Below are 27,620 nucleotides of genomic sequence, written 5' to 3'. Positions count from 1 at the left end.
AAGGGCTCTCATCACGCAGGGGCATGTGATTCCAGCGTTGGGGAGAAAATCACCATTTCTTAAGCATATTATGAGCCTTAGTTTAGGAGGACTTGAGAAATGCTTGAGGTATATGAAAGAGTACCACTGAAATTCAAAGTTAGCTGAGGAATAAATGGGTTATTACAGTGACTTTAGAGCTACTCCGTTATTCCAGCTACAAGTAAATTCACATAAAGACCAAAAAAAAAAATATTCTTTCTCTTCTTAAGAACAGTCTCCCTCATAAACATCTTAAAATATAAAATAAATGGCCCTGGAGGCCCAGGGCTAACCACCAGCCTACTGGACCACATGTCTGACGACACACGCATCCATGAAGTCACTCCCTCATCTGCCTCATTCCTATAGCCAGTGTTCTATTTTTTACAAGTTGGCTTTGAATTTAGGAAAATAAGGACGTTTCCCTCCACCAGGTAATTCAAGGCAACAGCGCCGAATCTTTCCAAGGCAAACCTAAATCTAGTCCCTTGTTTCCAGCCCCAAGAACTAACAGCATGGGTACAAAGCCTCTGGTTATTTTTAAAAGGGGAGAAAACCACCACCACCAAAACAGACAAGTCCAACAAACAACCAGACAGAAGCAGCTCATCCCCTTTCTGTGACTACGGTGGGTGTGCCTTTTTCTCTCAGAGGTGGTGGCATGCATGCCTCCTCTGGCAGTTTTCCTTGGAGACTTTTGCCAAATGTGGGCGAGTCGGGACATCTGGCTGGTGTCACACATCTGGATGCAACCTCTCTACAGGGAAGTCTGAACAAGAATGCCAGCTCAGCTTTTCTTGGGGTGTGTTTGTCTTCTCTTGGGTCTCTCCCTCCCTTTGTTAGGCTAAGAAGTTTTGTTCGACTTCCCCACTTCGCAAATGGATGCAGCATTTGAGGGAGACCAGCTGCCATTCCTTCCACGGTCTGTTTTCTTCACAAAGAGGAGCGCTGTCAACCTCTCTGCATGGTTATTAAATTAAAAACCAGATGGTTCATCTGGCAAACCTTTCTGAGTCAGTTTCACTATTTGCAATGTTTTCTTTCTTCTTATTAAAAAATATTTCCATGTTTCCTCATTAGGAAATGTTTAATAAAATGCATGAAAATGGAGAAAAACAATATGTTTGGAAGACGCACTGTTCCCATGGGAAACATGTCTTCCACGGTCTTTGGAGGTGGCGTGGCGGAGAGGGGATGGGGGCTCAGATCCCAACCCTGCCACCTGTTAGCTGCGTGGCCTGGGTAAGGTGCTCACCTCTCCATGTCTTGGGCTTTCCTTCTGTAAAACAAGATGTAAAACCTCTCTCATGGGATGATGTAGGCGGTTAAATGAGATAATGTGAGACCCCATGCAGCGCCTGGCAGTTACTGGGGGCTCACTACATGAACTCATTCAGTCAGCAACTGTGAGCGGGCCCCTACTATGCGCCAGACTTGGCACCTACTTCAGGGAACTTACAGTCCAGTGAAGGAGGCTGACACCAAGCAACGCCGAAAGCTGAAAAAGGCCGAGTTAGAATTGAGACGCATGCCAAGACGCAGCATGGGGTGCCCTAAGCAGGGACCTCCTCTGAGGATGCAACCTTTACACAGAGCCACCCAGGACGAGCAGGGATGAGGCTGGTGCCCAGGGGTGGGCCGGGGTGGAGGTGCTCCAGGTGGAGGGACTGCCCTGGAGAAGGCTGGGGGAACTGGGAGGATGTGGCTGGAGAGGCAGGGAGGATGAAGGATGCTCTCTCCAAGCACCAGCACTGGGCTTTGATGAGAAGAGCTGCTGGCACTGTTGGCCTCCCTGGCACCGGCTCCCTGGGCCCTTGTTTCCCTTCCTCTCCCTCCTCTGTCTGTCTTTCCATTGCCGATCTGTCTTCTCTCTCATCCTTCTTTCTCTCGTTCCCTCCTTTGAAACACCTCCCCACCCCCCTCTATGTCTCCTCTCTCATTCCTCTTCACTGGCTCAGTCTCTTTCTCATCCTCTCCTCGTGAGCAAAGCCCCGCCGCGAGGAGAGGCAGGGGCTTCTGTCTCCAACCAAGGGGGTGACAGTTCCCGTGGGGACACCAGTGTTTCTTGGCCTCAGGTTGGTTTTGCTTATCCAGCAAACTTGTGTTCTGAACCTACTGGGTGGCCATATACCAATGGCGTGAGATGAAACAGCCCAGGGTCCCTGCTCCAGGAACCACCCCCCCGCCCCCCACAGAGTCAGACTGCCGGGATGCCAAGTGGGGAGGGCTGCACCAGGGGTAGTACCCATGTGCTTGTCCTCCCAGGGCCTGGAGACCGCAGCCCTCTGCTCTTCCGGTGACCATGTGCCTACTTGTGGTTTCAGCTGCCACCCCCAGGCCTCTGAGACCAGCCCAAACCTCCCCTCTGAGCTTCGGACCCGTGGACCCACCTGCCAACATGGGGCATATCCGGGGTGACAGCAGGTAAATTACGTTCAGCTTATCCTGGGCCCTACTCATTACCTGCCCCCTGCCTTGTGCCCGGATCCCCTCCAAACCCATCCTCTTCCTCCTGCATCTCCTATCTGTGGGCAATACCACCACCCAGCTGCACCAGGATACTGGGCATTGTTCTCGAACTTCCTCCACTGTCACCCCACATCCAATGAGTCCGCATGTCAATTTGGGCTCCTCTAGTTCTTCCTCTTTTTTTTTTTTTTTTTGTCCACACCATGCGGCATGCGGGATCTTAGTTCCCCGACCGGGGATGGAACCCGTGCCCCCTGCAGCGGGAATGTGGAGTCTTCACCACTGGACCGCCAGGGAAGTCCCCCTCTAGTTCTTTCAAACCTGCCCCTCACTCCTCATCCCCGCCACCACCTTCCGGGTGGAAGTGGCATCCTACCCCATGTCCATCATGGCAGAAGTCTCCCAACTGGTCTCCTTGACTCATGGTCATCATTGTGTTCCCCTCACACTCTGCAGCCAGGGAAAGCTTTCCAAAACAGAGGACTTTCCCCCACTCAAAACCCACTAGTGGCTCCCACTGGCCTAGGGTAGGGGCATGGGCTGTTCCTCAGCCTCAGCGTGGAGACACACAAACAATCCATCCAGGACTAAGAGTGGTTGAAGAGTTGCCATCTGTGAAGGATTTATGAGATAGTTTCAAGGTTATCCCTTTGATAACATCACTCTCTCAGTCTTATGTTCTGATTTGCTTTCTCCAGTGGAAAGGAAGGGCTAGGACTCCGGCTAGGCTGGTGGAAATGATTTATAAGCTGGGGCACACCCACAGCAGAAGTCAGGTATCTCAATACCATCTCTCCTGCGTCACTAGAATAAAGGAACAAAGTAAATAAACAAGGTTGGGAACTGTTGGCTGTGATAGAGGATTAAGTCCAAACTCTTTAGACTGGCCTGGCCCCTGCCTACCTCTCTAACCTTGAGTGCAGCTGCGACCTCTCACTGACACCCCCTGGCAAGCAACTGCTTATTCTCTCTCCCACCCTGTGCTCCCCCACCTCCAAGCTCTGCTTGTGCTGGTCCCTCTGGCTGGAGTCCCCTCAGGCCCAGAAGATCACCTCCTCCAGAAAGCCTTCCTGGATCAAGCACCGTCTGCAGAGCACCCTTAGCCCCAGGGTCCTTTCTGTCACCTCCTACCGCAGTATCTAATCATGTGCTTGCTCCTGGGGCTTGCCCTTCCGCATGGCCCAGTGCCAGTCCCGGGGCCCTGGCACTTGGAGGAAGCTCTGAGAATCCGCTGAAGGGGGCAGTGAGTGAACAAGGGTCCAGTGGATGTGACTTTCAAACTTGGTCTCATCTCACTCCCCTCCACGAGCCTCTGCTTTCTCACTGCTTCTGCCTTTGGTTTTCATTCAGTTGCACCCTCCTGGGGCCTCAGTCTTCAGCCTGGGAGCTTTTTCTCTCCTGGTTGAGCCTTTTCCTGACATTAGTTACAGAGTGTGATTTGGAAGCAAAGGGGCTTCACAGCTCTTGGTGTTTTATACACAAGAATACCAGTGGTTGGGATTCTTGCCAAATATTTCCTTAGAGAACTTAGAGATGATCTATTTCTCATCTCATTTTATTTCTGGGACTAACTCTATGAGGCGGGTAGGACTGGATATATAGCCCTATTTTAAAAGATAGCAATCAGGGCTTCCCCGGTGGCACAGTGGTTAAGAAGCCGCATGCCAATGCAGGGGACATGGGTTCGAGCCCTGGTCCGGGAAGGTCCCACATGCCACGGAGCAACTAAATTCAAGCGCCACAACTACTGAGTCTGCGCTCTAGAGCCCACAAACCACAACTACTGAGCCCACTTGCCACAACTACTGAAGCCCGCACGCCTAGAGCCCGTGCTCCGCAACAAGAGAAGCCACCACAATGAGAAGCCTGTGCACCACAACGAAGAGTAGCCCCCGCTCACCCCACAACTAGAGAAAGCCAGCGCACAGCAACCAAGTCCCAACACAGCCAAAAAAATAAATTAAAAAAATTTAAAAAGATAACAATCATCACCATCATTTGTCAAGTGCCAGCCATGTGCCACGTGGGCCAAACCTTTGTGTGCATTATCTTATTTAATCCTCATAATAACAAGATTTGCAGTTGTCATTTCCTGTTTTCTTGAGTTGGAAACTCAGGCTCAGCCAGATTAGGGAACTTGCACAAAATAAACATTTACCAAGTGGCGGAGCCTAAGTGTGAGCTTGGGTCTGGCGTATTCCTCAGCCCCATCTTTGACCATATTATGCCTTTGAGGAAGTGAAGGCCCAGTGAGGTTGATGGGAGCGATTACTGGAGATGCTCCCTTTCTCAGGCATCTGATCCTGGATGTGTATTACAATGAGCCAGCTTCACAAGGGAGTGAGCCAGAGCCAGGGCTGCCCTGTTCAGCACCGTAGGTTGTGTGCTGTGCAACTCCAGGGAGCGCCATTCCCGGAGCCGTCAATGCGAATGGCGCCCCCTGGAGGGCAGTGCCGCGTAGGCAGTGGTCCCGGCTAGAGCCTCAAAGGAAAGGTGTCTTTCTCCTCTCAGTTATGCTTTCCAAAGAGAATTAAAGGCAGGCAGCTGCCCAGGTGCACAAATGTTGAGGAGGGCACAGAGCTGCGGTCTCACCTGGGCAGCGTTAGTGTGGGAGGGAGGGGACCGCTCTGTGACCAAGAACAAAGAGAAACAGACTGGAAGAAATACGCTGGGAAGGAGTTTTCTTGTTACTGTTTCCCAGAGCAGTGGGGATTCCAGGGCAGGACGTGGGAGCTCTGGCTGGACAGCTTCCCCTGCCACTGAGAAGAGGGGGTGCCAAAGAGGTGAGTAGGAAGAAGTCTAACTCAGCAGAGACAACCACCCCCATCTGGGGAGCATGGCTGCAGCGCTCTGGGGGCTTCAGTATCTCTCTGACCACAAGTAGCCTGCATGTGGAGGGCAGTTGCCTCTAACCTCTAACCTCTTTCCACATGCCTGGGCGTCCAGATGGCACACTTCCTTGGATTTCTGGGAGTGGACTTTGGACACCTGAAGAGTGACAGAGTCTCAGGCAGGGTCTCAAGGGCTGGTCCAGGCTCGCCTGTCCCACAGCCAAACCACCCAGACCTTGGCTTATATGATTAACTGGAAGGTCCTGGAACACATCAGAAAGAAAGCTAATTCTGAAGCTCAGGACTGTGTGGAGAAGGGAATGGAGACACCCAGCACCTGCACCCCTCCAAGCGGGGGTTTCTTGCTAGAGGAACTTCTAAATCTCTGCAGCTGGCATGCCCCAAGATCTACAAGAGTAGCAGCTGGAAGGAAAGGCTCGTGTGCTGGGGCCTCCCTGCTCATCTCTGTGGGCCCAGGAGCAGAATGAAGGGATGCAGCTGGGGAAAGACAGCCTGCAGCATCCAAACTCCTTTTTTCTGCCTCTTGAACTGAGAGATTCTTGCTGGGGAAAGAGAAGGAGCGAGACACAGGAGAGATGACCCATCTGGACGTTTCTTCTCATTTTCAGGACATGAAGAGGATGGTATAAAATCCCCTGCACACCAGCGGTCTCCTCATGAGCTCCGTCTGCTCCTCTGAGAAATGAGGGGGCCTGGACTCCAGCCCCATGCAACTATAACCCCCCAAACAGGACGGAGAGCTGGCCAGGTAGGCGAGTGGTCAGTGACCAAGAACAAACAGAAACAGGATGGAAGAAATACCCTGGGAGCACGTTTGATGCTTTAAGGGGCCATATTTGGAACGACACAGATTCCCAGAGAGACTTGCCCTAAATGGACCTGATGGTGACAAGTGTCCTTACGAACACAGTGTGGCTGTGCTGAGGGGTTTTGCCTGCAGAATGGCGTTCTCCTAAGGAGCATTAACCAGAGGCCTAGGACTCCCCAGCCTCTGGGCTTTTCTAGGGAGGGGAGAGAACAGCCATGGACATACCATCAAAGACCTGGGCAGGAGGTGCTTTGCCTGGTGGGTAGGCTTTGTCTCTGGGAGTCACTGAGTCTTGGGGCTACCTTTAGCCAGACACACCTCTTTCTTTTCAGGCGAGGAAATGGAGGCCAGAGAGGAGCATGCTGGGCCCAAGTCCATCGTACTTCTCATCACTGTGCTGCCTCTTCCTACTCTACCAGCACCAGTCATGTCAGCCTGGGATGGTCAGTCCCAGGAGAAAGACCCTCAACAGGGAGCTTAGATTCTCTCCAACCTGTGTGACTCTGGACAAGTCGCTTCCCCTCTCTGGACCTTGGTTTCTTCATGTAAAATGTGAGGATGTTTCCAGTTCTTAGGTAGGTGTTTCTACGATGACACTCTACCACCACCCACACATACACACCCTCACTCAACCTCCACCCGGTCTCTGGGAAGCATTTGGCTGGGCTGACTGCAGACACAGAAGCCAGTCATCTTCACAGACAGGAGGCCTTTTACATCCCATGGGGAACAAGATGAAGAGTTCCGCTCACGTGGAAACCACCTAGCAGCCTCCACCCAGAGCCAGCCAGCCACCCCTTGGGCAGCTGTAGCAGGTGGCTACCAAGTTACATAGAACCTCTGACGGCTCCTAACCAAGACTTTTGACCACTGAACACCTGTGATTCCTGAAACAGAACAGGAGAGGGTGAGTTAGTGCCCCAGCTGTTATAAAAAGAGTCAGAATGGCTACACTCGGAGTCACCTGAGTCTGCCTGCCTGTCCCTCTCCCCCTCTTCCTCCCCAGCCAGCCTGGAGAGGCCCCTGGAGCCTCCTCCATCCCAGCACCCCAGCCCTGGCTCTGTTTTCCAGGATGCAGCCATCACAGAAGATGCTTGTTACATGTTGCCAGGCAACAAAATGCTTCCTGAAAACTACAACCCACCTCTGACACTTCATAGGGCTGGAAACCGGCAGATGAGAGGAGCCTCTGCCAGAACAAAGGAGAAGCGTCAGGAGGGAACACGTCGGAGCTGAGCAATTGCAGAAGCAATCGAAAGAGCCCAGACAGTTGTATAAAGTACCAAACAGCAAACAGATGGGGAGGAAAAACTGACTCACTGAAACGAGGGAGACAGAGAGAGAGAAGGTGACGTGGAGGAGAGCCCTCCGCAGGTCAAGTCCTCGAAAGGCCTCCTTTATTTTATGTTTGGTCAAATCTGTCATGATTAGAGTTGAGGTTGTTGATAAGGAGGAGGATGGTAATGATACCGATGATGACTCCTCAGGCAAACACTTATCTATTGGCTTTTACTTGGATGAGTGATTTTATTAAACACCCTCAAGCAATGGCACGATTTTCCCCAGACTTTCCAGGAAATAACAATTATTCCCTAAAACAAAGATCTCCGCAGCCATCATCATCACCCCCTTGCTCAAATACAGGATGATTCACTTGTTAGCTTAAGTGATCTTGGGCTCTGGAATCTCAAGCACTGAGTAGATCCGGGAGAGCCAGGCCCAGGAGATGCCCAGGCTGGAAGGCTCCCTGGCTGTCAAGGGGACCTCAGAGGGAGGTGCCGGGAGCTCGGCACGGGAGTGTCACAGGTGGAGGACCCTTCCTCTCCAGGCAGGATCTCTGGGCCAGCAGTGAGATTCTGCCTACATACCTCTCAAAGCCTCCATTCCCTAGTTTCTGAAATGGGAAAATTACTCCTGCCCTGCCCACCCCACAGAGTGCGGGCCCCAGAGGAGAAAGTGCATAGACTGAAAAGCTGTGAGCAAGAAGACAGTGTTCCTGACTTATTCAAAAATAATGCCTAACCTCCTACAAGTGCTGGGCATTCTAGAAAACATTCTCTTACAAACTTACCATCTGCTGGGGGAGAGGCAATTAATAAGCAACCTCACACAATGGTGCGTGAGCTATCCCACTGCCCTTGGCTTCAGTTTTTCCATCAGTGAAATGGAGATAACATCACAAAAGATTCTTGTGAGGGTTAAATGGGATGATGAATGCAAGAAGCCATTAACAAATGACGGCTCTCCTTCTCCTTCCTCAGGCTTGAGGTCATCCTTAACTAGGCTTCTGAGACCCTGGCTCAGTCTCACCAGCCCTCCAGCTTTGCCTAATTTGGCCGCAGCAACAGTCTGGCAACCTCAGGAGGATATAGTCTAATTTCTGAAATAATGAAAAGCCTCAAGACACATTTACTCCCTAAATAAAATCCACAGTTTAAATTATAAACAAGAACAAAACAAATTAAGAATGTTGGTAACTAAGTGAGAGCAATTTCATATGCTAAACTTGACAAAATAATTACAAAGCTACTACCCAGTTAACTGTATTCACATTTACTTAACCCTTTAAGTTTGACAATACAGCTGTTTACTTTATTAATTTTGACATATACTTTCTCAGAAAATGCCTAGCCAGTCTCCAACCCCGCCTGCCCCGGCCCCCCGAAAACTGACATCATGGCATTTGAGGATGATGGGCCGTTTCTACCTGTACCCACTAACAGGAAGTGGCTTCCCACTAAAAAATGCTGTTTTTCTACAGCACCAATCATAACTTCCATCTAGGTACCAGAGAGCATGCCCTCAAACAAGTTATAAATTGGCCTCAGAGCGCCAACTGAAAGAAAAACTAAATTCGCTTTGCACATTTTGCTCTTTCTCCTTTGGCCCCAACACAGTCACATAAGACAACTCCCTAATTTAGCAAATATCCCAAGGGCCCTACAGCAGGCAGTCAGGGTCCCGGGGTCCCAGGCCTCTACTGCCCTATGAGTCAGGGGACAGGACAAATCACCGAGTCTCGTTGAGTCGCTATGTCCTAATCCACTAAATAGGGGGGTCTGGACTCTATGCTGCCTGCTCACTTCTTAGGGCCATTGGGAGAAGCAGAAGAGATTAAGTCCTGGATTTTATGTTTTCCCCAGCTTTTCGTTCCCTCTCTTATTTGAATTTCATACTCACCTAGGAAATAGGTAAGACAGGCTTATATTTCCAACCTACGGATCAGAAGAATGAGGCTCAGGAAAGGATCCAGTGTTCCCCAAGAACCAGCTGCAGTCATAGGCACTTGTCTTATTTAATAGAGGGTAAGTGACTTGCCCAAGGTCACATAGCTGGTGAACTATTAAGCCAGGCTGTGAGCCAGGGTTTTCCGACTTCAGATGTCACCGCTTTCAATTTTGTAGGCAATAAAACCTCACATAGAAATGTGAGGTGTTATTACAATCATTGCTAGTATTACTGAAATTGAACCAAATGGGTTTTATCATGAGTTGACTATAGAAGGCCTTGGACACTAAGGCAAGGAATATGGACTTAATCTTCTAAAGGGAGCAACTGCGTGTTTTTTAGGGGTAATAGAATGTATCTAGTGGTAGTATAATTTGAGGCCAGAGAAGCTACCTCTATAGTCCAGTGTAAGATGACAGGGATCTGTATCAATGAGGTAGCAGGAAGAGGTGAGTTTGCGAGACATTATAGCATAAAAACCCTAGGGCTTGAGGCCTGAATAAAGGGGTGAATGGGGGTGGGCATAGGCACAAAGATAGTGAATGGTTATGAGCCTATGAGATAGTTATGGCCCAATAGTGTTCCTCCTTCCTTCATTGTAAAAGAGCTCAGGAATGAGCAATGGCTGCCAATAATAAAGACTACATTTTTCCAGCCATGTGAGTGACCAATGAACGTGAATGGAAACGATGTGTGTCACTTCTGGGAAATGTCTTTAGAGAGAAAGAGCACACCTTACTTTGTCCCTTCCTCCCTCCTGCTGGCTAGAAGGTAGATGGGATGGCTGGAACTCTGGCAGCCTTCTTGAACTATGAGGAAGAAGCCATGTACCAAGGCTGGTAGGGCAACAAGGCAGAAGAAGCCTGGGTTCTTAATGCCATGGAGCACCATAACTGCTCTGGAGTGACCCTTTTCCAGTCTTCTTTTGCATAACAAAGGAACTTCTATTTTGCTTAAGCTGTGGTTATTTTGGGTTTCCTGTCACTTGCAGCCAAAAACTAATACTAACTGGAAAAGTTCCTGAGAAAAAGAAGACAAAAACAGAGAAGCAGAGAGAAATGAGGGGCAGCATGATGAGTTTGAACAGAGACTTGATACATGGGACATTCAGTCTTGGCCTAGTACATAGGAGGTATCCAAGAACCCTACACTGCCACCACCACCCTTCTAAGTCACCATGTCCTTTGCCCTGGCCTGTGCAATGGCCTCCTAACTCATCCTCCTAGTAGTTTCCTTGCCCACTTCCGATTTATTCTCCACAAAGTTGCCAGAGTGATATTCTTAGAATGAATGGGGTTGTACTACTCTCTGACTTGAAGCTTTCAGAGGCCTCCCACTGCACTTGCCTTCAATCCCTTAACACAGTCCCCGGAGCCCCCTCTGCAGCTCAGGCTCTGCCACAGCCCCGTCCCCGTCCACACTACCCTCCTTCCAGCTACTCCACAACCCATGCTCTTCGCCAGCTCAGGGCCTTTGTATGTTCTGTTCCCTCTTCTTGGAGAGCTCATCCCCTTGGTCTGTAAATGACTCATTCCTTCCCATCCTTCAGGTCTCAGCTGAAACATAACCTCTCTGGAGAGACCTTCCAAGCAGGTCCAAGCTGAGTAGGATTCCTCTCCAACCCCATTACTTAAAAAAAAAAAAAAAATCATTGCAACCTCGTTTCTTTTAACACCTTCAACAGTATATACCATAGATTTGAAAGTACCTACTTGTGTCTTGAGTTGTTATTGGTCTACATGGTCTTCCCTGGTAGACTATAAGCCCCATGAGGGGAAAAAAATCACGTGTGTTTTACTAAGGTATATTTAATGGCTAACTAGTGCCTAGTGAATAGTAGGGCTCAACAACTATTAACATTATTCCTACTTAGCAAGCCATTCGGAATTGAGCATTACATCTCAGGGGAAAGTCTTGACTCAACGTTTAGACTTCGGAGGTGAGGATGCACTCTTGTGAGACTGGATGCATTCTCTGGGGGCAAGCATGATAGAGAGATGCCACAGGGTGGAGAATGTCCTTTAGGAAGCAGTTCTGATGGAGAAAAGAAGGGGATGGGGAAGACCAGCATGAGATGGGTCCAGAGAGCAGAGGGTGGAGGGAGTGAGCTCAACACCGGGGCAATCCCTGTTTAAAGATCTGCAAGGACCTGAAAAACCACTGCTTTTATCAGCGGGAAAACTAAGGCGGAGAAATGGGCTCCCAGGCCAGATCCAGAGCCCCTTGCTAAAGCTGGAAGCAGGACACGAGCCTCTTGACACTTAGAGTCCTAACTAGTTCCCCACTTGACTTAAAACCCTTTGGCCTAGGGCTTCCCTGGTGGCGCAGTGGTTGAGAGTCCGCCTGCCGATGCAGGGGACACGGGTTCGTGCCCCGGTCCAGGAGGATGCCACATGCCGCGGAGCGGCTGGGCCCGTGAGCCAAGGCCGCTGAGCCTGCACGTCTGGAGCCTGTGCTCCACAACGGGAGAGGCCACAGCAGTGAGAGGCCCGCGTACCGCAAAAAAACCCCAAAAACAAACAAAACAAAAACCCTTTGGCCTGAATTCAGCTGTGGCTCTGTCAGGTGGCAGGCTGAGTGGGGTGTGGGTGCTGGTCATAGGGCGCAGGCTGAGCAGGGCCTGTGCAGTTGTACTGAGGAAATATTAACAACAGCATATGGGGCTGTAGGTGGGGACTGTCAAAAGTGCCAAACCTAAACAGAGATGTGCCCTGGGTCTCACTCCCTAATTCCCAGGTCATTATGCCTCTTTTGAGAGATGCTTGCTCTTCCCATGGGCCACTCTCAAGCTGCACTAAAAGGAGAATAATGCCGAGAAAATGGGAGGTTGCCTAATCTCTGGGGCCCTGTGTTCGGTCTGGGGCCTCCAATTTGTGGGGACACTGGTGACCAAAGAGGAGGGTGGGAAAGAGAGTGGAGTCTGATGGGAACTGAGTCCCGTGAGGACTGGCTGAAGGATCAGAGACCATTAGATTGAAGAAGATGAAACCTGAACTCTCAAACGTTTAAGGGGCCTTCAGCGGAAGAGGGAAGATCAGCCTGCTTCACTGGGTGCTCAGCACGTGCTAAATGCTTTGCCCTGTGCTAAGCGCTTTTTGTGAATTATCCCACTTCCCGGATGTCCTAAGGCTAGCTTGCCCAAGGTCACGGCTGTAAGAGCTTGAGCAAGACCCCAAGCCCATATCCGCCTAGATGGCAATGGTTTAACCACCAGCCTATGTTGCTTGAATTTTTGTGTGGATACAGAAAACAGTTAGGACCCGAGTCAGAAACTATGAGGAGTTTAACTTTAACCAATATTAGGAAGATATTTCTAAGTCAGAGCTGTCTGCAGATGGATTGAATGGTCTTTTAAAATGATGAGTTCCCTGTCCCAGAGCATGGTCAGTAGGGGCTGCATGACTCTGGCGAGATTAAGTACGTGTACGATGTCCAAGGTAAATGGTGGAACCAGGAGCCACATGGTCTTTTAACCCTGAGTTCAGGCTGTATCCAGCCTCTGCGCGCTGTGTCACTGCATACATTGGCTCAGCTGCAACATATTTAACACTTTCAAAAGGAGTTTTACTCAGTAGGCTCTGTGCCCCCTCTGTTGTAGGGGTGTTGAGCTCATCTGGCCCTTCTTAGCGTGTCTGGGCCTGTCTGGGCCAGTCTGCAGGGGCTTTGCTGGCAGGCAGCTCCTATGAGCCTCTTGGGAAAACAAAATGACCTGGTGTGGTAGGTTGGTGGGTTCCCAGGGCCACTATTCCCAGGCCACCAGGGGATGTGGTGGCCAGGGAAACTCTTGGGCAGTGCACAGAGCCGGGAAGTAGACATCCAGGTGGGGTGGGAGGTAGAGGTGGGGTAGGGCTGGGGATGCTCAGTGAGGTTCCATTTGCAGTATAGCACATCTCGCCCATATTCCCTCCCAGCTCAGCCTCTGAGGGACTGGGGCCAAGCCTCAGGGGACGGAGGAGCCTGTATCAAATGGAAGGAGAAAATCTCATGAAAAAATCCCCTAGCAGATATGCGATGAGAGCGGGAATGCAGGGCTCCCCATAAGATTGGGCGGCAGCAGCCATGCCCACGGTGGAGGGAGGTGGAAAGCACAGAATGGCAAGGAGGGCACACATGACGTGTCCCAGGCCACCAAACACATGGAGAAGGCCTGTGGGGTGAGGGTCCAGTCCCTTGCTGGTGGGTGCCTGCACTGAGATGCAGGGCACCAAGGGATCACCAGGGGCAAACAAAACCACCCCAAAGTTGAAAAATGGAAAAGTTGACAGAATGTGGATTTCCTGTCTTGACTAATGTCAGCCCACAAATAGATGTGGCTGACGTGGCTTACAGGAAACCCTCCCTTTTCCTCACCTTGGCTCCCTCCAAGGATTCCCACCCTTGTAAGATTTTTGGCATTGTCTCCTCCCAGTGGTACAGCCTTTTTCAACTGGTCCTGGGGATGAGACTCAAGCCTGGGTGCCCTTAGGCATCCATGATAAGAAACAAGCAACTTCCCCCTTATACATCAAGGGTGGTACTAGCTGTGTACCATCCTTGGGGGAATCAGGAAGATGGTCATTCCAGCCCATTTCTGTAGGGCTTAATTCTCAGATCTCAGCTGAGAAAGGTTGAATGATCCTTCCCAGCTGGAGAAAGAGCCCTGTCCTTAGCTGGGTCTACCTAAGGCAAAAATCCTGGAGGCAAAAAGGCACTGGCCACCTCCCAGCAGAGAGAGTTTATGGAAACCTAGTGTTTAGTGTAACACAAGTTGGAGTAATTTGGGGATTGACTCGACTGGAAAAATGGAATGGTTTCTCAGTGCAGTGGAGTTCACTTTGCACCCACACTGTCCCAAACTAATCTTATGGTCAATTTCCTCATTTCTTGATTCTCCTTTCTAAGAAGTGTTGTTCATTACTTATAATTTGTGAATAATATACTATTTAATATAAATAAAAGTACCAAGAAACCAGTCACAAATTAACGATTTCCGTGCGTAATTGTCAAAGAGCACAAACATACTGCCAGTAAGAAAGGAAAGAATTGTTGAATCAAAAATAACAGAGAAAGAGCAAGTGGGCTGAGGTAGTAAGGATGGGGAAAAATGTAAAACATGCACATGAAATAAAAATGGGACGCTACTAGAAGCAGGAACGAGAGGCAACCTTGGGGCAGAGGACCCAGTCCAGAAGTTTATTCGTGTTGCCCTGGGCGCCGGCGCCACAGCAGGGTTAAACCTGAACTCTGGCGGCGCCAGGAGCTGCCGACTGGCTCCTCCCCCGAGGCCCGCCCCTTCCCGTGAGACCCCGCCCACCGGCCCCCACCTGTTCGCGTTCCCCCGCCCGTCCCGCGCCCCCTGGCGGAGCGAGCCTCGGCCCCGCCCCCGGTACCAGCCTGCTCCCAAAAGCCTTGCCCTTGCGGGAACCACCTACCCGCTGGCTGTTTCTCCCTATCGGACGGGGTGTTCCGCGTCGTTGCTGGGACCCCAGAGCCTGGCTCGCCTAGAGCCAGTGCTAGAGAGTTAATGCAGCCCTGCCTCGGACCACACCTCACCGGCACAACTCCACCTGCCTGGACACTGGTCCTAGGTCCTCCCATAATCATCCTGCGGCCACAGAGGGGCTGTAAGTGGCACCCCCGCCCGAGGAGAGAGGACCCCAGCCTAGGCTCACGTCATCCCCCTACCTTGTCCACTAAGGCCACTGGCAGCTAAGTCTGAAGGGGAACCCTTTAGGAAGGAACTTTTATTGAGCTTTTCTGAGAAAATTATATGTAAAAACTGAGTGAGCCGTTCAACTTCACATTCCAAGCCCTGTTGACATAAAATATGAGTTCCTGTGCAAGATGAGAAGAGGGGCTTTGTGGAGGGAGAAAAAACAAAATGCTCCCTCTTTACAGTAAAACACACACACACACACACATATTGCCATGCATTCTCACTGAAAATACAATAAAATGTAATGAAAAAAATCACAAGTAACATCCCACAGAAAACAATAGATGTATTTTCCAAGCATTTTCTATGCTTGTTATACATCTATGTCTTTTTAATTGGTAACATCCTATATAATACCTTTGTGTGCTCTTTTAAAAAATATTACATCACGACTATTTTCCTACATTATTATAGTCTTTGAAGGATGATTTTTTGAAATTGTTGCCTAACTACCCATCATATTGATGTGCTATGATTTATTTAACTGTTTAAACCCTGGACATTTGCTTCGTTTCTGATTCTCCACTGTTGTAGAACGCATCATGCCGAAGAATCTTGACAAAATTGATTATTCCATTAGAATAGCTTCCTAGAAGGTGAATTCCTGGGTTAAATTTATGAACTTGTAAAGGCTCCCCTGACATACTATTTAATTGTTTTCCAGAAAAATGGTGCTAATTTTCCTTCTTGCCATCAGTATGAGAGAAACAACCCATCCACCCCCACCACAAACAATAACAACTTTCTTCAGCATTGAATTATATTTATTTAAATTTTTGTCAATTCTGGAGGAGAAGAAGCAATTCTCCTTGTAGTTTTAATTTGTAGTTCTTTGATTTGAGAGGCTGTGTTTTTCATTTTATTGTTTATTTGTATTTCTTCCTTTGTGGTTGTCTGTTTTTATTTTTAGCCTATTTTTTTTTTTTTTACTGAGGAGATGAGTTTTTCTGATTGGTAACTAAGACTGCTTTGTACAATAGGGATATTTACCTCTTCTCATGTTTGCTGCAAATATTTCTCCTAGTGTAACATTTGCTTTTTAAAATAAATTTATATTTTTTGAAGGACAGAAATCCAAAACTGTATGTATAATATAATCAGAGATACCAGTCTTTTCCTTCACATTTCTTCTCTTCTAAGATTATATGCTTAACAAGTCTCTCCCATCTCAGGACTGATTAAATATTTACTTTGTTTTCTGGAGCTTGTTCGTGGTTTCTTCTTTTACATCTGACTCTTTAATCCACCTGGAATTTATTTTGGTGGCTGGTGAGAGGTGGGGTTCTGATTTGATTTTTCATCCAAGTATCCAATCTTCCCATTAACATTTATAGAATAATCTATTCCTTCCTAATTGGTTTTTTCCTCAAGTATTGGGTTCTCACATACTAGGATTTATTTCCGGAGTTTCCATTAGGTTTCATTGATCTGTCATTACTGATTTTTCAGTAATGCCACAGGGACTTAATTACCTTAGTTTTGTAACACATTTTAATACCTAGTGGAGAAAGTCCCCCTCAAAGGTCTTCTCTTTCAAAAAAAGTTAAGCTATTCCCTTTTATTTATTAAAACATCCTCAGGGGCTTCCTGGTGGCACAGTGGTTGAGAGTCCGCCTGCCGATGCAGGGGACACGGGTTCGTGCCCCGGTCCGGGAAGATCCCACGTGCCGCGGAGCGGCTGGGCCCGTGAGCCATGGCCGCTGAGCCTGCACTTCCGGAGCCTGTGCTCTGCAACGGGAGAGGCCACAACAGTGAGAGGCCCGTGTACCGCAAAAAAAAAAAAAAAAAAATCCTTAGAATCAGTAGGTTTCCACCTTCAAATTTCTAATTTTGTTTGTGTTTTCTTTTTTTCTTGATTAGATTTATTAGAAATTGGTATCTTCTGGATTCACAAATTCTGTTTTTCTTTTTAAAAATTCATTAATTCCTGTCTTTGTTATAAAGCTAAATTGTTCTGAGGCTTGTTCTGTTCTTCTAATGAATTCATGCTTTTTATTTTAAATGAAAAATCTTAAGGATAGTTTTCATCTGAGAACAACTTTGGTCACATCTAAGTTTTTGTTTGTTTGCGGTACACGGGCCTCTCACCGCCGTGGCCTCTCCCGCCGCGGAGCACAGGCTCCAGACGCGCAGGCCCAGCGGCCATAGTTCACGGGCCCAGCCACTCCGTGGCATGTGGGATCCTCCCGGACCGGGGCACGAACCCGTGTCACCCGCACCGGCAGGTGGACTCCCAACCACTCGCCACCAGGGAAGCCCCTGAATTTTAATATATAGAGGTGTTGTAATTTTTCAAATAGTCTTCAATGGTAGTTTTGAATAATTCTCTTTTGACCAAGTTGTAATTGAGGAGACTGCTTTAAAAGCTCCCCCCCCCCAGAGTTTCCTTTAATTGAAGTTTATGGCCTTGTTGTTAGAGAATATGCCTGAAATTTTTTTCTGTTGTTTTGAAACGTGTGGCCAAGAAGTTGATCAATTTTTGTAAATGTCGATGGATGCTTAAAAAGAAAATGTATTATTTGTTTATAGGCTACAAAGTTCAAAATTTATCAGTCAATTAAAACATTAAAAACTCAGATCGTCTATCTCCTTATTTATTTTTGCATAAAAGTTCAGAGTTTTCCTGTGTATAATATTTTTATCCATATTAAATGGTTCCTTTGGACCATTTAATGGTTTTGGCTTTGAATTCAACTTGGTTTAAAATGAGGATTTCTAGTCAATTGCCCTTTGGTTTGTACTTAACTAATAAATCTTTGCTATTCACTTATTTTTCTGGGTCCTTCTGTTTTAGGTACCTCTTTTGTAAACAGCGTAAAATTAAATTTTGCTTTTAAATCCTATCTAATTAAGGGACATTGTCTTCTAATTGGGAGGTAAATTCAATTATGTTGATTGTTATAAATTTTAAGTTTGGTTTCCTCTCATCTTGTTTCAGGCTTTCTGTTTTTAAATTCTTCCTTCTTGCTTCCTTTATTTTTCTGTCTCTGATGATGTTTGTGTGTCTCATCCAGGAATGTGGAAAATGCACATTCTCAAGGTAGGGAAAAGCAAGGCTCTCAGGCACGGGGTTGGGGGTCCTGGGTCTGCTGACCCCTGGCTCCATGACCCAAGGCACATTGCGTTAACTGTAACCTCCCTGGGCCTCCATTTCCTCACGTGTAGGACGGAGATAATGATAGTCCCTGCACCTCACAGAGCTGTGGTCTGGATTAAGTGAAATAACACCTGGCTGATGCTATCGTTATCATTATTATACTTATAAAATTCTACCTGTGGTTACCTTTAGCTTTAAAAAATGATTTAAACTATATTTCTCTAATTATTAAAATTGAGAGATAAGGCTTTTAAAATTCTCTTCTACTTAAGATGATGAATTTATCATGCTTTTACTAATCCTTCCTAGACAACTTCTCTCAACTTTTTAATCTGAGAGTTAGCAACCCTCTCATTATTATGGAATTATTATTTTGTTGCATACATTTGCTCTTTCCAGAATCTACTTTTTCTTTGACATTAAAATTTCATTTTACAATCATGTTTAAATGTAGTCTGGATTTCATGTTTACCTGGTTTCAATACTGTCTACCTGTCTTTCTTTCGTATAGTTCCATTATTAAGATCTTAATCGTGATTCATCCCTTGGTCAACGAACACACAAGCTCCCCAGAAAAGTGTAGGCTGTAACCTTCTGAGCCCAGAAAACTCCAAGAATGACTTTTGTTCCTCTTGTTTCCTCATGTAAATGACACGAATGCCCTAATGTCTCCTGGAATTTAGGGTTCTGAGGAAAAGTCAGCTCTGTGTTGCCTATATGCTTCTAGGATTGTTTAACCTTATGATTCAGAAAATTTTCCAGAAAAAAAATTATTTTTCCCCCTATTCTAAGTGGAAAACAGGAAACTTTTTGATCTGAATAATCTTAACCTCCCCACCACCTCCCTGGCAGGCCAATTCTGATAAAGTTTTCTTCATGTATGTCCTTGATTTTGCTTTTATCCAAATCTTTCTGGTTTCTTCCTCCAAAATAACTCTAGAGCTAGGATTTAGCCTTGATTCTGCAGCTTCCAATTCTGTCCTATTCACCCTCTTCTCTCATCTCTTTGTTCCTGTCTTCTACATTTGGAGAGAACCTTTGTTTGTCCTTCACATTCCGCATTTTAAAAAATTCAGTGCCCCAATGTGGATTTTCTTTTTGCTAAAACATTTTCATTTTCTGTGAACTCTAGGCTTCTGTGAACCAGATACATTTTCATTTCATATCTGCCCACTCTTCTCTATCATAGAGATCACATCTTCTTGCACCCTGTAAGGATGCCCAAGAATTTTCAAATGTTGCTTTCTGTTCCTCATAATTAAATGTTATTCTGCATCTTCAGAATTATTTTCCTCTTTCTTAATGCTGCACATTTGTTTCAAGGCCTCCTGTATGATTCTCCTTCCCTCCCCTCCTCAGTCTCCCCCACCCACCCCCTGCCGGGAATTCATCTTTGAATTAGGAGTGATCTATCCAGACCTGGCACCCGGCAGCAGGATTGCCCTAGGCTGCTCCTCTGCCCAGCGGGGTGCTGATTTCCCTTTTCTCCAGCTAGAGGGCAGGGTTCCAGTTCTAGCAGGCTTCATCCAATGTGACAGGATACTTTCCTATCCTTACTAACTAGTCCTCTCATTCCCCAAACCAGTGGTTTGCATCCTCTAAAGTCATGGACTCCTGCTAGTAAAAAATTTTTGAGCGTGCACCCTCCCCCTGCTATATGTATATTTATTATAAATTGTCCACATGTATTATAGTCTACCTGCATATTAAGATTAGCAAAGATTAATTTTCTTAGATAAAAATAACTATGAATAGAAACTCTGATCATTTCTTCCCGTCGTCCCAGTGGGTCACTGTGCCTGTGTTACACATTGGAGGTTGTGCCTCACATCAGAGGGCCCGTGAGAACCCATTGCTCTCAGAGCTCTTCCCGGCTCCGCCCAGCACACAAAGGCTCTACTCGGGCACCTGTGTCAACCCCGTGCTATGTGCTTCCTTCTGTAGACCTTGTCTCTGCTCCTTTCTTGGAGCTGAAGCCCCTGTCGGAGGTGGTAGGAGACTGTGGGAAGGAGACGGGGAGGAGGAGGGAACTGTTCTTGCTTCCAGCTTCCGGCCGGTGCAGACCTGGGTGTCTGGAACGGAAGCAGAAGAGACTGGAGGAAGGAAGCCTCTTTTTATCTTCCTTATGATGGGAGGAGTGGCTCTGTTTTAATGAGAGAAAGAATGGCCACTCATTGTTTTTCTCCAGTTCCGGCAGCCAGGTCTCCAGAATCCATTTTCTCATGAAAATGCCAATATACAGACTTAGATGAAAGTTCACACCATCACCAAAGACCTGTTGATAGGCTGGAAGGCCTGAGATGCTGACACAGCCTGTGAGCAGAACTTGGAGCCTCGGGAGAGAAGAGGCCAAAGGGATTCCAGTCACGAGGGTAGGAGGTCATTTACAAAACCTGGCTCTGGATCACAAGACTCGGCCCACTCTGTCAGTGTCACGGGAGGCCCTGTCGCTCCTCCCAGGGAGATAAACAGCCACATGTGAGCTGGCAGACTTCGTTCAGGGCGTGCCAGGAAAGCCCCCTTCCTGCCTCGCTGCCTTTAGGCCTGGGGCCCCCAGGGGTCTCTCCACCAGCTCAGCTGCTTGGTGTGTGACAGCGTTTAATGAGGAGGTTCCTCGGATGGGCTCTGGGAGGCCTGTGGGAGGCAGGCACGTGGCCAGGAGAATCCCAGAGAATGATGAGTGCCACACTGTCAGGCCTCGGAACCCATGATGTAATGTTTCACTGGGGTCCAAGGAAAACAAGCCTCCTGTTGACGCTGCCCTCCCGGCAACCAGGCGCTGCCCTCCCCATAGCAGGCTGTTCTGGGTAATTACTGATTCCCTCTCCCTCCTTGGAAGGAGGAAATGTGAAAAACCTTTACTGTCACATAAAAGCCAACCCCAGATATGAGAAATGTCTTTCAAAATGAGTCTTGCTGAAGAGGGATTTCCATAGCAACTTCAGAAGTGTGTGTTCACAGCTAGAGATGCATCCGGGCTGATGAAACCCACCTGGAATGTGAACAAGCCCTGCTCTGGGCATCAGCAGAGTGGAGTTTTTCTAGAGCCTGTCATGCTGCTATGTGACCTTGGGTGAGTCCTTGACTCTCTCTGCTGTCTCAGGTGACAGAATTGTCATTTGATCAGGCTGAGAGAGAAAAACGGCATCTTGCCCACATTGGACAGGGCAGGTCCTTCCACCCTGGTCCGAGGCTTCAGTCCTCCAAAGCACTGCCTGCCTCCAGTTTCTGTCCCGTCTCTGGTTGAATAATTCCTATCTCAGTCTCTGCCAATCTTGCTGATTATTTGACATTGGGGAAGGACAATGCTCATGTAAGCTTGATTCTAAAAGAAATTGCTTGGTCTTTTTAAAAGAAGCACTTTGCCTGATTAGGAAAGAATATACTTACTCATAAACGCTTCCACAGTTCCATAGGTCAGATTCCTGGGAAAGAGTCACTGGGACGCTGCGATTTGAGTGCGGGAGGCTTGTTGGGGCTGCTCTCAGGATCAACACCCATGGGGCCTGAGGGACACAGGACTGGGGAGAGGGAGGGGTTGAAGTGCCACGTGATCCCTCAGGAGCCCTGGAGCCAGGAAGGCCCTGCAGAGCTGTGAGGTAAAGGGGCTGGGCCTTTCAACTCCTACACTGACAAGTCACTGGATGCTTGCTGCCCTGGGCAGGAGGCTTGATCTTAGCTGAGGCAGCTCCCTTCATCCAGGGCAATTCTGCCACAGCCGACGACCCCAGCTGAGGGAGTGAGAGCCTGGGCCGAGAGGGGGCCCCGGGGTGGCATACCTCAGCGTCCACTACGCTCGGGTATGTTTGAATTTAACATGAAGGCAGCCCTGAAGACAGGGTAATAAAATGGTTAAAAGCACAGACATCAGAGGCAGGCAAAACAGCAAGACTGGGATTTAAGTGTCAGTCTCAGTGGCTTTGAGACGCTCAGATCGGGAAAGTCGCCAGGAGAGTCTGGGCCACAGTTTCCTTGTAAGTGCAGGATTCAGCCTGGGCTGGTGAGACAAGCACGAAGTTCAGAGTCAGAAGCAAGTTCAAATTCTGGCTCCATATTTACTGGCTCTGTGACTTCGGGCTAGTTCCTTTACATCAGTTTCCTCTGCTCTAAAATGAGGACAATCACAGTGCCTCTACCACAGGGCTACTGGGAGGGCAAATGGAGATAACAGTGAAGTATTTCACACAGAACTGGCACAGGGTAAGCTCCCAAAAAACAGGGGCAATAACACCCCACGTGTTTTAATATATCTCATGTGAGATCTAAGCAGAAGCCTTTTGGTCAAAGGGGCTTTTCACAAGAGAAGGGGAAGCTTTAGGAGAACCTTTGATTTGCTCGTTGCTTCTCTGTGCCTTTGCCTTGGACTTCAGCTGGGCATGTCAGTCATCTCCGCAGACAGAGGCCCATGGTCTGATGGAAGCCAGGTCAACCCAGCCCCAGTGTGGAGGCCATGGAGTGTCATTCAGTGCCAAATAGCGTGCAACAGAGTACTTTGCAAACTACACACTTTGAAGCACGCTCATAATCCGATAAAAAATCATCACCCAGACTTCTGACAGGTTCAATAAACAATGAAACTCACATGCTGGTACTTTGTTCCATGTTTGCACATCTGAAAAATGGGGTAATGATACACACCAAACAGGGTCGATCTGAGGACATGGAAGATTTCAAACACCTTAAAGGGCTATGCAAATTCAATCATTATTGCTGTTAGAAGACTCAGCTTTGATCAATTAAAAAGGAAAACAGGAAGAGCATAGGTCTACATATAGTAGGAACTGGTTTGTTCTAATTATAAAAAGGCAGTCACAAGATTCCCAAGAGCTATCAAGAGATCTCCGTTATTAGTAGGAATGGTCACTATCATTTTCACAGTGTACGCTTCACGTACGTTATCTATTTGACTCCAAAAACAAATCCTATAAAGTTGGTATTATTATCCCCAGCTTGCAGATGAGAAAACTGAGGCCCAGACTGGCACCGTATTGCTCAGCTAAGGGAACTATGAGGAGTCTGGGGTTGGAACCCAAACATATGCTTTCTCCATTGCAGAAAGAGTGTCTGCTTACCAGAGAAGATTCATGAAGCCTGGTGAGGTATGGTCCTACTCAGAGCAGGTGTTATAATGTCAGCTGCTGAGTAATGACGGGGTTCTGAATACATGGGTATCGTGGGTCCTTCAGGCTTTGTATGTGAGAAATGTCTCCCAGCATGGCACTGGCTCTCAGAGACTGACCCTGCCATGCGCAGGGGTCCCTGCCTGGCTGCAGCAGAATGGCCTCTTCATCTGACTGTGTGTCTGCGGGCCAAACATCTGAAAGAACTGTCTGCACACAGAACATTTCAAAACAGGTGGGAAATCAGGTTCAGTGAACCCCTGAGATATTGTTAGACTAACTCTCCTCCAGACTCCTTTTGCTTGTTTTATCTCTCCTGGGACACTGGTACATGGAAGATTTGACAATACAATTTTTTTTTTTTTTGGCGGTACGCGGATGTCTCACTGTTGTGGCCTCTCCCGTTGCGGAGCACAGGCTCCAGACGCGCAGGCTCAGCGGCCATGGCTCACGGGCCCAGCCGCTCCGCGGCATGTAGGATCTTCCCGGACCAGGGCACGAACCCGTGTCCCCTGCATCGGCAGGCGGACTCCCAGCCACTGCGCCACCAGGGAAGCCCTGACAATACAATTTTATGTGATAATGAATGAAGGGTGATCTGATTAAATTACACAGGACGCTTGACCAGGCCTCTCAGCATACTAAAAATAACCTCTCTCAAGTAAATGTATATCTACCTTCTATCTCAAGTGATCCTCACTTTAAAATGAAGACACGGAGGCCCAGAGAGGTGAAGTGACTTGCTCAAGGTCTCACGGCTACTTAGGGGCAGAATCCAGGTTTTTAACCTCAGTGTTCAGACTCCACATATGAAATCAGAGAAAATGAATATCCAGGACAAGCTTGAAAGGGAGAGGAGTCAGTAAGGGCAGCTTGGGGATGGTGGTGGAAGCGGGTAGCCACAGACCTACCCTTGAGCCTTGATGATGGCAGTTCTGAGGGGCTGGCATGATGCCCTAGAGCCCCAGATCTATATTAGGCCATATCCCCCTTCTCTCCTACTAGCCACCAGCCTCCCAAAACAATGTTTCCCAAAGTATGTTCCATCAGTGAGGTGCTTCTCAAACGTTAAGGTGCATACAAGTCACCAGTGAACTTGTTAAAATGCAAATTCTATTCAGTAGTTCCAGGGTGAGGCCTGAGATTCTGCAATCTAACAAGTTACCAGTGATGCTGATACTGCTGGTCTGTGGACCAAATTTTTGAGTAGTGAGGCATCCACAGTGATGTACAATGAAAAGCGTTGGTGGGTGAATACTCTTGAGAAAATCTGGACTAAACAAAATTAAACCAGTTTCATTACTGCAGGACTTCTCAGAGCCTTTAAAATGCTAGCGAACATCCTTAATCTCCAAGAGGGAGAGATAATGCAGAAATTGCAAAGTGTTATATGTGAGAAAGGGGTAATGATATAACCAGAACACTTTGAGATATACTGGTTTACAAAGAACAGGAAATGAGGATTATATATGCATTTTTCCCAGCTTACCTTGGTTCCAATGTTTCAATGTTGCAGCTCATATTCAGCCCCAACCCGGTCCTCTCCTCTCCCATTTTCTCCTGAGGTGTCTGGGTACATGCCTGTTTCTTCCATCAGACCACATACATCCGGGCCCCCCCGCTCCTCCTCCCTTCCCCCATCCCAACATGGGCCGTGTGCTCAGAGGCCCTGGTCGAGTGGAGAACCCGACCCGCTGGAATACCTTTCGCAGACGCGGACGGTCCAGGCAGCGATGATCCACAGTGAGATGCTGAACACGAGGAGCACGGTGCCGGGGCAGATGGTCATGAGGGTCTTCATGACGAAGCGCGTGTTGAAGTTGATCTTGTTGAGGGCCCCGATGCTGCGGGACGAGGCGTCCGTGAAGAGCTTGCTGTGCAGTAGCATGACGCGGGCGATCAGGTACAGGCGCAGGAACATCGGGATGGACAGGATGATGTCCACGTCGGCCTCCGCCCGCGAGGGTGTGTAGGAGAAGGCCAGGCGCGCCGTCCAGAAGAACTTGTACTCGCCAGGAATGGGGTGGATGGCGCACACCAGCATCTCCAAGCTGATGTAGAGGATGCGCTCGTAGGTCATGGCTATCCGCCAGTCGTCCGCACCATTGTCGATCACGAAGAGCTGTGGGAGCAGAGAGCCTGTTAGCACAGCCAGGATGGAACCACACAGCCGGGGCGAGGGAGGATCCGCGGCTCATCCGCCTCAGGGCCCTCTTGGGAGGCCTCGCCTGGGTGAAGAGAGCCCTGGACAGGCAGTCAGGAGACCTGCCTAAGACACGTCAATCTCTGGGCCTCCATTTCTGTAAATTGCTTCCCAAGATTCCTTCCAGCTCCAAGGAGCCCCTAAACTGGTTGTTTCATGACTAGGAAGATGAACAGCTCACTTGTATTGAACACAGGTCCCTGGGCCCCTGCCAGGCCCTGAGCTGAGCCCTGAGGGGGATGCGGAGATGAAAAAGCTAGGTCTCCTGAGTGAACTCGTAGGGCTGGCACAGACTCCTCCTCCCACTGGGAGAAAAGTGCCTGCTCGCAGCACTTTGCTCTCTGCCGGTGGTGGGGTGTTAGTGGTGTGGGCCCTGGAGCCAGACTGCCTGGGTCTGGATCCTGATCCCAACACTAACTAGCTCTGTGACCTTCAGCAAGTTATGGAGCCTCTCTGTGCCTCAGTTTCCTCATCTTGGGACAATGATAATAATACCTGCTGCATAGTGGTCGCTATGTGGCTGCAATGGATTAGTACGTACGAAGTGCAGAGAATCCTGTCTAGCACCCAGCTCTGTAAGTATTAGTTATTGTTATTTTTAGCGTTATTAATCCATGGGGTCTCTTTCTGTTAATGAGGGTTGGGCTCAGTGATGTCTAAGCTCCCTTCCAGTCCTAACCTTCCTTCCACGAAGATGAGGCTCCCACTGTTGCACCAGGAGGCCTGGCAAAGCAGCTGAAACAAGCCTTCACTGAGCACCTGCTACGTGCCCAGCCTGGGCTCAGTGCTGGGTTCACGTACTGGGAAGGCCCAGGCTTGTTCTCAAGGAGGTCCCACGGTGGGGGGTCTCCCACACCCAATGACTGTGAAGAGGGCCTCACGTTCTTCCCCTCCATGGCCCCTGTCTCCACATCTGTGAAATGCGAGGCCTCTGAGGTCCACCTTGGACATGTGAAGGTTCTGATTCTTAGAAGGAGAGGCCTGCAATCAGGGGCCTGTGCTGGTCATGGGGGCCTCCTGGACAGGTATGCGCCTCACTTATGAGAAGCGATGGAAGCATTTATCCTCATGATAATCCTGGGAAGGATTCATGTCCAGAAGGAAATTAGGCTGCATTAGAAATAAATTAATGTTGGGGCCAGGGTTGGGTGGAAGAAGTTTGATTTAACCTGGAAATACACCCTCAGCAATGGAGGGAGTAACAGAGAGTTTGGGTCAGCGTGGATTGGGCGTGCTGGTTGAAGGCTGAGCTAAGCCTTGCTTGCCCTCACACTTCACCCCACTTCACAGGGGGTTTAGGAACGGAGAGGCCCTTTACTCTGTGTGTCTCACTGTTTCCTCTGCGGTTTGGGCCAAAGGAACATTCTGCTGTGTTTTGAAGTTAGTCACCAAGCACCCTTCTCTTCTCCCTCCTTCACTGCCTGCCCTCCAGGCCACCATGCCCACAACCAAGGACCCAGGGGAGAAAACCGTGGCACCCATGTCTGGAGCCTCTGAGGGTAAAAAGGGCCCATCAAGGGATCTGTGTGTGGGGACTTCCCTGGTGGTCCAGTGGTTAAGACTTCGCCATCCAACGCAGTGGGTGCGGGTTCGATCCCTGGTCGGGGAGCTAAGATCCCATGTTCCTCGTGGCAAAAAACCAAAACATAAAACAGAAGTAATACTGTAACAAATTCATTAGACTTTAAAAATGGTCCACATCAAAAAAAATCTTAAAAAAAAAAAAAGGATCTGTGTCATGTCTGAGACAAATTCAAGGTGAACAATCGAGTCACATGACTTGAACAGGGGTCTCCTGCTTGCCTTGCTTTTAGGGTGTGCCTGTGATATTTGTCTGCCTCACGGAGCAAGTGCCAGGCAACTCAGTGGGCTGCCCAGAGGCAAGGGCAGCTACAAAAGTGCACAGGGAGGGGAGGCAGCCTGTGAGAGCACCTCTCTCACCTTTCTGGACCACAGTTTCCTCTTCCTCCTGCCCTGGGACCTCACACAGCTATCATGGGGAGTAAGGGAGATAATGGGTATGAAGAGCTTCATAAACTACAAAAGATCATTCATTCATTCATTCATTCAACAAACATATGTTGGAGGCCCTCTATTAGCCAGAGAGCTGGGCATTCAGGGTTCAAT

At 48.5% G+C, this 27,620-nt stretch overlaps 1 protein-coding gene across 4 annotated transcripts in view; it reads right to left on the bottom strand.

The window, feature by feature from the left end:
- The window catches only part of KCNN3 (potassium calcium-activated channel subfamily N member 3), a 235,211-nt gene that overhangs the window by 39,862 nt on the left and 167,729 nt on the right, over positions 1 to 27,620 (bottom strand). For all 4 annotated transcript variants that reach the window (XM_049697690.1, XM_033414730.2, XM_033414729.2 and 1 more), the window contains one exon: positions 24,994 to 25,412. In XM_049697690.1, the coding sequence (XP_049553647.1) occupies positions 24,994 to 25,412 (419 nt within the window). The remainder of the gene's footprint in view (positions 1 to 24,993; positions 25,413 to 27,620) is intronic.

This window comes from Orcinus orca, chromosome 1, assembly GCF_937001465.1.
Source record: "Orcinus orca chromosome 1, mOrcOrc1.1, whole genome shotgun sequence".
NCBI lineage: Eukaryota > Metazoa > Chordata > Mammalia > Artiodactyla > Delphinidae > Orcinus > Orcinus orca.
The sequence above is the reverse complement of the archived record's forward strand: the minus strand, read 5'-3'. Positions and strand labels throughout refer to the sequence as shown.